General features: G+C 52.8%; 1 protein-coding gene across 1 annotated transcript; it reads right to left on the bottom strand.

Annotated features, from left to right (window-relative positions):
• Positions 1 to 8694: 8694 nt before the first annotated feature.
• LOC309978092 (melanoma-associated antigen B4-like) lies at positions 8695 to 10571 on the bottom strand (the record flags this gene model as incomplete). Its single annotated transcript, XM_082864432.1, has 2 exons — positions 8695 to 9800; positions 10334 to 10571. 2 exons carry the CDS (start codon positions 10569 to 10571, stop codon positions 8695 to 8697), a joined length of 1344 nt encoding a protein of 447 aa, XP_082720558.1.
• Positions 10572 to 13526: the final 2955 nt, after the last annotated feature.

Here is a 13526-nt window from a genome sequence, read left to right as displayed (position 1 = left end):
TCAAGTTGATTGTGGAGATTTAATCTGCTGCTCCTGAGGCTGCTGGGAGAGATTTCCCTTTCTCTTCTTTGTTCTCACAGCTCCTGGGGCTCAGCTTTGGATTTGGCCCCGCCTCTGCATGTAGGTCGCCAGTGGGCATCTGTTCTTCGCTCACACAGGACGGGGTTAAAGGAGCCGCTGATTTGGGGGCTCTGGCTCACTCAGGCTGGGGAGAGGGAGGGGCACGGAGTGCGGGGCGGGCCTGCAGCGGCAGAGGCCGGCGTGACGTTGCACCAGCCTGAGGCACGCCGTGCGTTCCCCCCGGAGAAGTTGTCCCTGGATCCCGGGACTCTGGCAGTGGCAGGCTGCACAGGCTCCCGGGAGGGGGGTGTGGTAGTGACCTGTGCTCGCACACAGGCTTCTTGGTGGCCGCAGCAGCAGCCTTAGCGTCTCATGCCCGTCCCTGGGGTCCGTGCTTTTAGCCGCGGCTCGCGCCCGTTTCTGGAGCTCTTTTAAGCAGCGCTCTTAATCCCCTCTCCTCGCGCACCAGGAAACAAAGAAGGAAGAAAAAATCTCTTGCCTCTTCGGCAGGTCCAGACTTTTCCCCGGACTCCCTCTCGGCTAGCCGTGGTGCGCTAACCCCATGCAGGCTGTGTTCACGCCACCAACCCCAGTCGTCTCCCTGCGCTCTGACTGAAGCCCGAGCCTCAGCTCCCAGCCCCGCCCATCCCGGAGAGTGAGCAGACAAGCCTCTCGGGCTGGTGAGTGCCGGTCTGCTGAGTGCCAGTCGGCACCGAGCCTCTGTGCTAGAATCTCACCGCTTTGCCCTCCGCACCCCTGTAGCTGTGCTCTCCTCCGCGGCTCCGAAGCTTTCCCCCTTCACCACCCGCAGTCTCCGCCTGCAAAGGGCCTTTTAGTGTGTGGAAACCTTTACTCCTTCACAGCTCCCTCCCACTGGTGCGGGTCCCGTCCATATCCTTTTGTCTCTGTTTATTCTTTTTTTTTTGCCCTTCCCAGGTACATGGGGAGTTTCTTGCCTTTTGGAGGTCTGAGGTCTTCTGCCAGCGTTCAGTAGGTGTTCTGTAGGAGTTGTTCCATGTGTAGATGTATTTCTGGTGTATCTGTGGGGAGGAAGGTGATCTCCGCATCTTACTCTTCCCCCATCTTCCCAATTCCTTCTCTCTGCTTACAAAACCTCTTACTCTTCAAAAAGTTACTTCTCATTCATACCTCTCCCTAGCCCTGGGCAACCATCAATCTGTTTTCTGTCTCTGTGAATTTGCTTATCCTGGACAATTCATGTAAATGGTGTCATATAATATGTGACCTTTTGTTTCTGACTCCTTTCAATTAACATTTATCATAATGTCTCCAAGGTTCATCCATGGTCTCTCAGTTATCCGTACTTCATTCCTTTTTATGACTGAATAATATTCCATTGTAAGAATATACCACATTTTGTTTGTCCGTTTATTCAGTGATCGGAATTTTGGGTTGTTTGCATTTTTTGGCTTTTGTGAATAATGCTTCTTTGAATATTTGGGTACAAAGATTTGTTTGAATACAATTTTTAAGTTATTTTGGTTATTTACCTAGGAATGGAATTGCTGGGTCATACGGTAATTCTTTGTTTAAATTTGAGGACCTACCAAACTGTTTTCCAAAGAGGCTGAACCATTTGACCTTCTTACCAGCAATGTATGAGGGAACCAATTTTTTCATATCCTCACAAACACTTGTTATTTTCCATTTTTATAACCAACCTAGTGAAATGGTATCCCACTCTGTCTTTTTTGTATACATTTCCCTAATGACTAATGATATTGAGCATCTTTTCATGTACTGTTTGGCCACTGGTATATCCTCTTTGTAGAAATGTCTATTCAGGTCCTCATCTCCAACTTATGAGGGAGGCTTTGGATATTGACCTCCTAGGTAAGCTCACTCATTGGTGTATTTATTCAGAGGCCAGTCTCAACACACCATTAACAGATTCCAGAGTTGGACTTGAGGGCACACTGGGGAAGTCTCAGGAGAAAGGAGCTCTAACGTGGGAAAGTGCTGGAGCTGAACACACGTGCTGGGACCAGGGCAGTGAGCTTTCAGGGAACCCTGGCGCGAGGGGCAGGAGGACTCTAGATAAATGAAGCCCACAGACAATCCCCAAATTATGGTTTATTCTTGTATTAACCTTCCTTCATCAGGACTGTTTATAGTCCTTTGGCTACAGGGTTTTTTGCTTGCTTGCTTGCTTTTTATTTTTTAAATTGCCTGAAATAGTTTGAAGTAGTGAGGAAACAAGTGAATTAAAGGATACTAGGTCTGCCTCAGGCCGGGAAGAGTGGAACAGTGTGGCCTCTAGACGAATTCAGACCAAGGGTCTATTCCCAGCTCTGTCACAAGTCTTGTGAACTTGAGAAAATTGCAAGTTCATCATCTGCAAAGTGAGTCTGATAAGCCCTATCTTGTAGAGCTGTTGTAATATACGTGATGTTTGTAAAGCACTTGCAACAATGGTCTTTCAAGAATGGCATTTATTACTACGATAACTATGACCCCAGACCATAATACCAACTCTTTGGGATTTTTTTCTTTAATCTCATGAGATGTCAGAAAATACGATACGCAGCACCTTTGGAACGAACAAAACTGCTTAGACCGTGAAACTATGTAAAACTTCCCATTTGTAAATATGTCATTTGAGTGTAGAGGAATCTCTCCCAGCTGGATGCTACTCAGAGGTTCTAGAATTTGCGTCAAGGACCAACAGCTTCACTCCCAGGTGCCTTTTCATCCAAACCACTCCTATTTTCACCACCAAAAATTGTAGCCTTCCTTTGGAGTTCCCCAGATTACACTTAAGGTAAAGTAGTAGAACATCCCTTTAAGGGAGTGGCCTCTGGCCCTTTGACCCCAGTGCAAAGAGTACTATCACAGTGGCTTCTTGACATCTCACTTCAAGGAAGTATCATCCTTGTTTCTCAGAAACTCCCTGTAGGCGATGGGATTAAAACAGCTAGTTTGTGCACTGTGTTCACCTGCACTGGGACAGGAACACGGAAGCCATTTTATTCCTGCCCCGGGTGGAGATTCTCTCTGTTTTACCCACAGTCCCAAAGTAAAAATTCAGGGTAAGCTTCCATTCCAGTCTTGAGTCTGTCAGCTCTGAGGCCCACCATCTAAGGGTCCCACCCTCCCCCCCCACAATTCACTCGGCCTCATGTAGCCCACCATCCCGCCTAACTTAAAGTCACCTCCTCGAGGGAACTGCAGTGTCCCAAAGCTCCAGGCTTCCTTGCTTCAGAGCATTTCCACTTGACTGCTCTCGTCTGGAACCTCCTCTCTTTCTCACCCCTTGTTGTAACTTGCCATTTATTTAGGTCTCAGAGTGTGTCTCACCGTCTTGACATGGCAGCAGCTCCTAGGCTCCGAAGGTCTATGGACAGTGGCTCAGTCTTCTTTTTCTTCCCATCCCCAGTTCTGCCACGGAGCCTTCCAAAGAGTAGCTGCTCAATTAATGGTTGGGAATAAGAGTGGCAACGATAAGGATGTCTACTTTATTATTGTTTAATTTCTCTCACAAGCTTGAATAATCTAAGAAAACATCTTTCAGGTTTACAAAAAGAAGCACTAAAAGAATAAAAGAAACCAAAAATGTACCACCATGTACGCTTTTTCTTTCCTTTTTTTACTTGACCCACATGATTTTACTGCCGAGTCTATTCACAGTTCCATGGAAATCCCTCTTCCATTGCTGTGTTTTCTTGTTCTAGGTCACAAAAAGGAATGGAAGGTTTCTAAATTTGTTTTATGAAATATGAAAACTTTAACTTGTACCTGATAAAAGTAATGAATATGCGATCCATACTGTCACCGGCAGAATGGCGATTTCCTGGGCTCTTGCCCTCCCAAAGAGGAAGAATTCAGTCGAGAGGCGTAGAGCAGTTTTAAGCAGCAAGAGTTCAGTTAAGCAGAGCAAAGGTACGCTCCCGAGAAAGCAGGAGAGCGGGCTGTCTGGAAACCAGAAGCAGCCCCGCGATGGGGTAGGGCTGTGTTTTGTAGAGTGGTGGTCCCTCCCTGTGTCCTGTGTTATTTGACTGACAAATCGATCGACAGCTTTAGGCTATATAACTTTCCTGCTAGTATGCAGACACTTACCCATAAGCACCCAAACAGAACCCATGGGGTGGGGCGGGGAAGCAAAAGCCGCAATGCTAAGTTATTACAAGTGAGGCATAATGAACCCTGGGTTACCTTGAGTCACCTTGTAGGTCTTGGTGCGCCTGCGTCAACCTGTGCTGGCGGTTTTGTCTTGCTTGGTCCTGGTACGGCTGGAAACCTAGCAGTGGTCCTTGACCACGAGAGGGAGGATCTCTGGGCATGCTGCAACCACCAGTGTCCAGGTAGGGGAGGGAAAGGTGAACCGTCCAGGATGGGGCAGGCCCGCTCGTGTGTGACTCGCTATCCTCATCTTGGCTCTGGGCACCCTCTTCAGATCCTGGGCATGAAACCCCTGCATCACGAGAGCTCGTGGCTGGGGCTCCCGGAGGCTCCTGGCGAGTGCCAGCAGCAGGGGAGCTCGGGGGCGGTACCCCGAGAAACAGAAGCGGGGGAGGAGGGCGACTCTTCTATCTCTTCCGCTGCCGCCTCAGTGGCCTGGGCACCCTTGAGACTCTGAGTCTCCCCCCGGGCCTGGTGGCGTTTCTCGCGGCCATGGCGCTTGTTCCTCCGGCGCCGAGGCATGATGACACAGGTCAGGGCCAGCAGGCGGGAGTGTGCGCAGGAAGGCAGGCAACGAGGGCACCTGGGGGAGGGACAAGGAGATGCTGTGAGCACCTTCAGCGGGGAGATTCCTCCCTGGCTTTAACCAAGGCCGCCTCTGCAGGGTCCTGGAGGGCACTGCTCGAGGACCCACAGGGCTCCTGTTCTCCTGCTCAGCCTGTCCCCTGAGACCCCTGTGGCGGACGGTAGAGTGAGCCTTGGGCCACAGCCAGCCAGCCCTGCCTGGGCGGTACGGGGGTGACAGAAGGGGCTGCCAGTGGGACCTTCCGTGCTCTAGGGCGGGGAGTCTGCTCAGTTCATCTTCAGGATCTTTAGGTGGACGGCAGCCAGGGCCTGGGCTTCCTCCCCTCCGTTGCTCTGCAGTTGACACCTCAGTGGTCCCGGGGACCCATGAGGAGGAAGTGAGTGGTGGCCCAGCTCACCGGCCTGACGGGGAACACCGTGCTGACAGCTCTGTGGAGTCCTTTCTATCCTGGGATCACTGGGTCCTCAGTCCCTATTCAGTGCTCTCAGCTGGCTTCACGTAGGGCCTAGGACCCACCCTTCTGCCCTCTGATGGCTTTACCTTCAGGCTAAGGGTCTCACCTCCCTTAGACCTGATGTAAAGGAGCCTCGGCCCGACTGCCCTGTCCTGAGCCTTCAAGTGCTGAAAGCAGGGGCAAGGCTAGACTCTTTGTCGTCCCCGCAGCTCAGCGGGTGGGGCATGTTCCCCTTAGTCGTCACTCAGGGTTCTCAGTTTGACTCCTGGGAAGGCCTGTGGCTCCTGTCTCTTTACCTGAGGACATGTGCTCATAGAAAGGCCCACCTTTCTCTGAGAGCCAACAGAAGAAAGTGAGGGTAGCCTGATGTCCCACGTCTACCTGTGGTCTCTGAAGGCAGGAAGCCGGGGCCGGCAGATCCAGGCCTTATTATGCTTGGCCGTGCCGGTCCTCACTCAGGCTCTTCCTCAGTTTGACTCCTGGGAGGACCTATATTTCTCCCTCTCTTCACCTATTACCGTCCCCACTTCTCTGTCACCCTGGGAGGCGTTAAGGGTTGCCTCTGCTCAGCCTGACATCTCTCCAGGCGTCTCCCAGGACTGACAGCAGGGGAGAGATGATGTGCTGCCCCCATTGTTATGGTTTTCATGCTCCACTCCAACCTTAGGTCCTCACCCCAACTCCTAGCGCAACCTGGAAATTTCCCCTGTGCTGAGTCAGCCAGCCTCGGAGCAAAGTCCTCACCACCCTGAGTCCCCAGAAGTAGAAGTCAGAGCAGGCCACGTGTAGCCACAGCTATTTCTGAGGAGCTTCTGAGGACTAACACAGAGGGCAAGATTCCCCGGGCTCTGCTCTTCTGGGGTTTGTGACCTCAATAGTCCTCACTCTGTCAGGATCTGGGACTCTCCCCTCTACCGACCTGAGTCCTCCAGAGCCGGAGGCAAGTGGGTGACACATGGAACTACCCCTGCCTGGGGCTTCCCCGGGCCGAAAGGGTGGTGCGGCTATGCGTTTGTTCCTCTCTCTTTTCGGTTGTGCGTTCCCCTTGGTCCTCACTCGGAGTCCTTACGCTGGCTCTTCCCATGACCTAGAGAGGCCTGTGCTCTCATACTACAGCCTTTACTTCCCCGAGACCACCTAGGAGGATGTGAGGGTTGCCTCACGTGGGCATGACTGCCTGTGGTCACTCATGGCCGACAGTAAGGGAGGGATTCTGTGGCGTCCCCGCTTTTATGATTTGGGTGGTTCCCTCAGTCCTCATGGTCCTCTGCTCGACTCTTGGCATGACCTGGAATTCCTCCCTGTGCTCCCCTGAGGCTGGCCCCTGGGACCAAGTGCCTCATCTACCTGAGACGCTCTAAAAGGAAAGGCGTGGGGCGCATCATGCCAACATTCCTGGATTTGCCAAGGGGAGGTATCCAGTGGCAGGGCTCTGCTCTAGGTGGAGTCCCTTTATCCTCATTTAGAGTCACTAGATTTCCAGTCTCTACTGAGTGAGGCTGTTCCCCATAGACCAAGGCCCTCGCCTCCCCGAGACCACCCCCAGTGGAAAGAGGGGGCAGGTCAGCCAGAAAGCTTTGTCCTGGGCCTCCTGGGGCTGACCTCAGGGGCGGGACTCTGCATTCTCCTCTGTTCTGGAGTGAGTGGTCCTCTTGCTCCTCATTCAGGGTCCTCATCGTGATGCCTGACCAGACCCAGGACTCCAGCCTCCACTCCCCTGAAGCTGTGCTCCTCAGCACAAAGGCATTACCTTCTTGGGAATTCTGAATTGGAAGTCAGGATGAACCAGATCTGTCCAAAGCTGTTGGGGTCTTCTGAGGAGCAGGACTTTACAAGGCCCCACTCTTCTGGAGTCAGTGGCCCCTCAGTCCTAACTCTGTTTTCTTACCTTGACTTCAGGTAGCATATGGGACTCCACCCTCCCTACTGTCTGTCTGCCAGCCTCAGGCCAAGGCTTTCACCTTCCTGAGACACCAGAAGGGGAGATAAGAGACCTATTCCCTGGCTACTCCTGCTGGGGGCCTCTGTGTGGTCCCCTTTGTTATGGGGAGTCCACTCATCGGCACCCAGTGTCCTCACCCTGAAGCAAATTAAGGCCTGTTAGGATCTCCTACTTGGGCAGAATTGGAGATGCTGCCACAAGACCAAGGAACTCACCTCCCTGAGAACCTCTCCACCCTTGCCCTGGAGGAAAAGAAGGGGTACCTTCAGACAGACAGCTCTGCGCATGGCCACACAAGGGAGAAAGCAGGGTAGACTTTGTGGGGCCCCCTTCTGTTCTAAGGTCCTCACCTTGAGTAACTATCAGAGGCTGGGGCTCCTCCCTCCACTGACCTGAGGACACAGCTCTTAAACCAAGGCTTTTATGTCCCTGAGAAACTTGAAGAGCAAATGAGGAGATGCTGATCTTTTCGGGGTATCTGACATTGCATATGTAGAAGACCCCATTGTCACCAAAAATTTTTCTTTTTATTCATACCATTCACTTATTCAGTGTTACTGTTACTGTATTCCAAAACAGTGCTTTGGGAACAGGGCCCCTTTTATCCCATGAGATACATTTTGGAGTGGTGAGAAGAAAAATGAATTAAAAGACGTAAGGTCTGGCTTAGGCTGGGAGGAGTGGAAGAGTGTAGGCTCTAGACTATTCCAGACCAGGGGACTAGACCCAGCAAGGTCACTTAATCAGTCTTGTGAACTTGAGACACCTGCAAGTTATTCACCTGTAAAGGGAGTCTGCTAAATCCTATCCTGCGTGAATGTTGGAATGTTATGTACTGCATGTAAAGCAGTGGCATACTCATTACGCAATATTGGGTTTTTGATGAATGGCAGTTATGATATGATTATTATGAACCCCAAAGTACCACCCTCCCATCAGAGTTTATTTTTAATCCAGTAGGTAGCAGAGAATATGCAGTGCACCAGGGCAAAAGAAACAAATACAAATGAGCTAAATCAAAGTATCTTTTATTTCTACCAAATGAAAGTTTAAAGGAAATAAGGCAAACCACGAGTTAAATGGCTTTTACTCTCTGTTTTCTCCATTTTTTGTTCCTAAATATTTTCTGTGGTCGCCTTTCACATTTCCATGACAATGTCTATTGCAGTGCCATGTTTTCTACTTCTGGATCATCCAGAAAATATAGATGGTTCGTTTTTCTGTTACATATACCAAAACTGTAACTTTAGAACTCTTTAAACAGCAATAAATATGCAAGCAATGTCATTCACGAATTCATATTCTTAAGAAAACACACTATCTATTACAAGAAAAAAACATTGGAAAAAATCTAAATCAATCAATCAATAATATATAGAAGTTACTAGTTTAAAACAGGAAGATAAATAAGATCTATACTTTGTTCCCTCCACCCCTACTACTCTGCACTATTTAGGAGCCTGACTGCTCTCTTCCAAAACAAAGTGAGCTAACTGCCCGCGGCCTCCCTCCCTACATGTGTGAGGAGCTGCGGGCCTTGGCCCTGGAAGGGGCTCTGCCCGCAGCAACAGCTGCAGCCCTGGCCGCGGCTCTCACTCCTGCTCTCTCTTCCTCATCTTTCAGAGCCTCCTCATAGAGATCTGGGAAGGCACTGGGGACGGTATCACTGATCTTGGCCACAAACTCCAGCACTTTCATCTTGCTGGTTTCAGCGTGGGCTCTCGGGCCCCACAGGAACTCATAGCGTGGAGGATCGCTGTTGGGCACCTGGCGGTACGTCAGGTACTTCTGCTGCACGAAATCTTTGCTGATGAGCCTCGTAGGCTCCCCAAAGATGGAGTGCCTCATCCCAGCATACAAACCCAACTCATTGAGGAATTCCCAGATCTCCTCCTCGGTGGCACGGTTGCCCTTCGTGAAGATCTTGCCCAGGAGAATCATCAGGAGACCGGATGTGGGCAGCCCCGACTCATCACTTGGACTTCCCTCGCTGGGGAGGGCCAGCTTGCTGATGAAGGCATAGGAGTGACTGCTGGGGTCGACTTCCTTCAGCTCGAGGCCAAAGACCACCTCCATGATCTCAGAGGCTCTGCTGAGGATCTCAGGGAAGTGCTTCTCGTACTTGCTGTTGACAGCCTTCAGCAGTGCTGCCTGCGGGATGGGCTCGTTCGCCTTGTACTTCTCCAGCAGGAACAGCACCAACGTCCCGGCCTTCCTGTTCAGAGGATCTCTGCATATGCTGTGAGTGCAAGGTGCTGCCTGGGAGGGACTTTCACTTTTCTCATCTTGGCTCTGGGCACCCTCTTCAGATCCTGGGCATGAAACCCCTGCATCACGAGAGCTAGTGGCCGGGGTTCCCTGAGGCTCCTGGCGAGTGCCAGCAGCAGGGGAGATCGGGGGAGTACCCCAAGAAACAGAAGTTGGGGAGGTGGGCGACTCTTGTATCTCTTCTGCCGGCGCCGCTGCTGGCGCCGCTGCTGCTGCTGCTGCTGCCGCCGGCACCGCCGCCGGCGCCACCGCCTCCGCCTCTGCTGCCTCTGCCGCCTCAGTGGCCTGGGCACCCTTGAGACTCTGAGTCTCCCGCCGGGCCCGGTGGCGTTTCCTGCGGGCACGGCGCTCTTACGGCCTCGACACATGATGACAAAGGTCAGGGCCAGCAGGCGGGAGTGTGGGCAGGAAGGCAGGCAACGAGGGCACCTGGGGGAGGGACAAGGAGATGCTGTGAGCACCTTCAGCGGGGAGATTCCTCCCTGGCTTTAACCAAGGCCACCTCTGCAGGGTCCTGGAGGGCACTGCTCGAGGACCCACAGGGCTCCTGTTCTCCTGCTCAGCCTGTCCCCTGAGACCCCTGTGGAGGACGGTAGAGTGAGCCTTGGGCCACAGCCAGCCAGCCCTGCCTGGGCGGTACGGGGGTGACAGTGGGGGCTGGCAGGGGAGGTAGGTCCCCTCGGTTCCCATTCAGAGTCAGGATGACAGTTGGTGGCAAGACCCCCACCGCCACCCCCTCCCCTCTGCTGCTCTGAAGTTGACACCACCATCTTCCACGACACCCAGGAGGAGGAAAGGAGGGAGCGTTCAGCCCACTACCGAAGGGTCCTGGGACCCTCCGTTCTGCTGCCTGGTGGCTGCCCCTTCAGAACAAAGCTCTAACCTCCCTCGGACCTGGCAGAGGAAAGTACGGGCAGTCTCAGCCTGACAGTCCTTTCTTGGGAGTCTAAGGGTTGACAGGAGGGGACGGGCCATATTCTCTCTTGTCCCTTCTCTTCGGGGTGGGTGACTCCCTCAGTCCTCACTCGGGGTCCTCCCTGGACGGCTGGTGCAGCCTGGAGCTCCTCATTGCCCCGGGGGCCATCTGCTCGCACCAGTGCCGGCACCTCCTTGCGTCTCATTGGGAGGCGGTGAGGGTGACCACGCGGCCGCACGTGGCAGAGTTTTGCCAGGCCTGCAGCGTGCGGCAGACAGTCGAGGCCCTGTGGCTGGCGGCCCCACTGGCCCTCACTCAGGGGCTTGGGCTGACTCTTGGGAGTGCTTAGGGACGCGCCTTCTGCGGGCCTGCACCTCCCCTCTCAGACAGCAGCCCTCCCTCCTCCGTGTGTGGCCAGAAGGAAGCGGCTGACAACAGGGGAGGGGTTCTGAGGTGCCCTTGCGACGGGGAGGACGCTCCTCGCCCTGACTCCTCCCGTGCCCTGGAAATCCTCCCTCTGCTGACCTGCGGCCAGCCCCTCAGGACAAGGCCGCCTCCTCCCTGGGCCTCCCGCGTCTGTCCGTCCGTCCGCGTTCGCACTGAGGGAGCCCCTCAGTCTTTAGACCTGCCCGGAGGCTCCCAGGCCGACGTCAGGGGCGGGGTCCGCATGGCCGCCATTCTGGGGTGTGGAGCCCCTCGGTCCCCACGAGGGTCCCGTCCTTCACGCCACAGGGCCTGGGGCGCTCCCTGTACTGAGCTGAGCCAGGGTCCACCAGCCTCAGAGCGAGGCCTTCCTTGCCCGAGACCCCGCGGGGGAAGCGGATGGACTTTGGGCCTAACAGCCAGGCCCGAGCCTCTGGGGCCGAGAGCAGGGGCGCGGTGGGTGGGGCCTGTGTGGCCGCCTCTTTTCGGAGGGAATGGGGATTGGGGGTGTCGGGGGCGTGTCCCCGCACTTCTAACTGGGGTCATCTCACACCTTGACACCTGACAAGACGTGACACTCCTCCCGCGGCTCACCCTCGGTGAACGGCAGCTCTCTAAATTGGCGCGCCCCCACAGCGCAGTTAGGAGGACGTCACATCCGGTCCTGCGCATCTGGGGTCCAGGAGGACAGCAGGGGCGGGGCCGGGGCGGGGCCAGGGCAGGGGCGGGGCCGGGCCAGGGCGGGGCCAGGGCGGGGCAGGGCGGGACGGGGGGTGGGGGGTGGTTCCGGGGGAGCTTCCCGCAGGCCTGGCACGAGGGCCTTCCATTGACTCTTGGTGGGTCCTGGGACATTTCCGTCTGCTGAGCTGAGTCAGCAGGCGTCACACCTTGGCTCTCATTTCTGTCGGTGCCCCCAGCCGGAAGTATCTGGGGCCCTGAGCCTCACAGCCATGCCTGGGTCCCCTGAGACTGACAGTGAGGGCGCTTTGGGGCCCCCTCTTCTGTGGTGGATGCTGCTCTCAATCCTCTCTCAGTGTCTTCTCTTGACTCCCTGTAGGTGCTGGGCTACCTCCCGTCTGCTGAACTGAGGCCAAGGTCTCACATCAAAGACATCAACTCCCTGAGACTGCTGGTGTGAAGTGCAGGCACATCTCATCTGGACAGTTCTGCCTGGAGCCTCCCAGACATGGCTGCTGCAGGTAAGATGAGCTGAGGGGAAAGGAGGCGAGACTCTCTTCTGTGGTTTGGAGCCCGTCAGGTCTCACTCAAGGTCCTCACATCGACTGCTGGCGGGGCCTGCGATTCCTTCCTTCTCTGGTATGAATCCATCCCTGTCCCCAGCCATGCCCCACAGAATCCCAGAGGAGTTAGTGAAGGGGCGCCTTAGCCTGACAGTTCCCACTGTGGTCTCTTTGTTGACATCAGGGGCATTGCCCAAAAGTTCAGAAATGAATTTCTGTCCTTTTGTACAACTACTGTGTTACTTGCTTTTCTCTTTTAGTCCGTGTGCGATAGTCTATTAAGATGATCACTTAAAAAGGCCAGTTGTCATGCACTAAGAAAGTTTCAGATGGTTATTTCACAGCCTGTGGACCATACTGCCACATCCAGCCCAATCTTTGGTGTCCCACGCTCCTGGCATGCGGGCTCTGAAATGCTGCCTCAGATTCCTTCAGTGAAGCAGTAGAGACTCATGGTCCCAGCGCACAGTGGAAGAATCAAGGGCTCAACGTTATAGGCTTTTCTCTAATCAATCCTGTCATCTGCCTCTCTTGCAGGCTACAGACCTGTCTCGAATTCAGGGCCTCCCCCTACCTGCCCACACTCAGGTTCTAGTTCAGTGGAGACTTATTGTCCCTCAGGGATTATTTAGTTTTGTGTTTTTGCGTTTGTTAATGTTTTTTCTTTGTTCCTTCTGTAATGTTTCCATGGTTGATTTTGGGTACAGGAAACAGTAGCCCACTTTTGATTGTAATCAGCTGCTGTAGATAAGGTACTAAGTGTGTAAATGAATTAAGGAAAATAGATATTCTTACAGTATCTGTGTCTCACAAATACACATAACATACTATTCTGGTTGAGACTTCTTTTTCCTAAGTCAATCAGGAAATTCTTATTGTTGCCTCCATGTAGATTATATACATTTTTGTATGGTTTCTTTCTAGGTATATTTTTTATATGGTTGCTTTTGTCTATGGTGTATTTTCTTTTTTTTTTTTTGATTTTTTTTAACATCTTTTTTGGAGTATAATTGCTTTACAATGGTGTGTTAGTTTCTGCTTTATAACAAAGTGAATCAGGTATACATATACATATGTCCCCATATCTCTTCCCTCTTGCATCTCCCTCCCTTCCTCCCTCGCTATCCCACCACTCTAGGTGGTCACAAAGCACCAAGCTGATCTCCCTGTGCTTTGCGGCTGCTTCCCACTAGCTATCGATATTACATTTGGTAGTGTATATATGTCCATATATATGTCCACTTTGTCCCAGCTTACCCTTGCTCCTCCCCGTATCCTCAAGTCTATTCTCTAGTAGGTCTGCATTTTTATTCCCGTGTTGCCCCTAGTTTTTTCATGACCATTTTTTTTTTTAGATTCCTTATATATGTGTTAGCGTATGGTATTTGTTTTTCTCTGACTTACTTCACTCTGTATGACAGTCTCTAGGTCCATCCACCTTGTTTCAGATACCTCAGTTGCGTTCCTTTTTATGGCTGAGTAATATTCCATTGTAT

This window comes from Leucopleurus acutus, assembly GCF_964270905.1.
Source record: "Leucopleurus acutus genome assembly, chromosome: X".
Lineage (NCBI taxonomy): Eukaryota > Metazoa > Chordata > Mammalia > Artiodactyla > Delphinidae > Leucopleurus > Leucopleurus acutus.
This window is presented reverse-complemented; position numbering and strand designations above follow the sequence as displayed.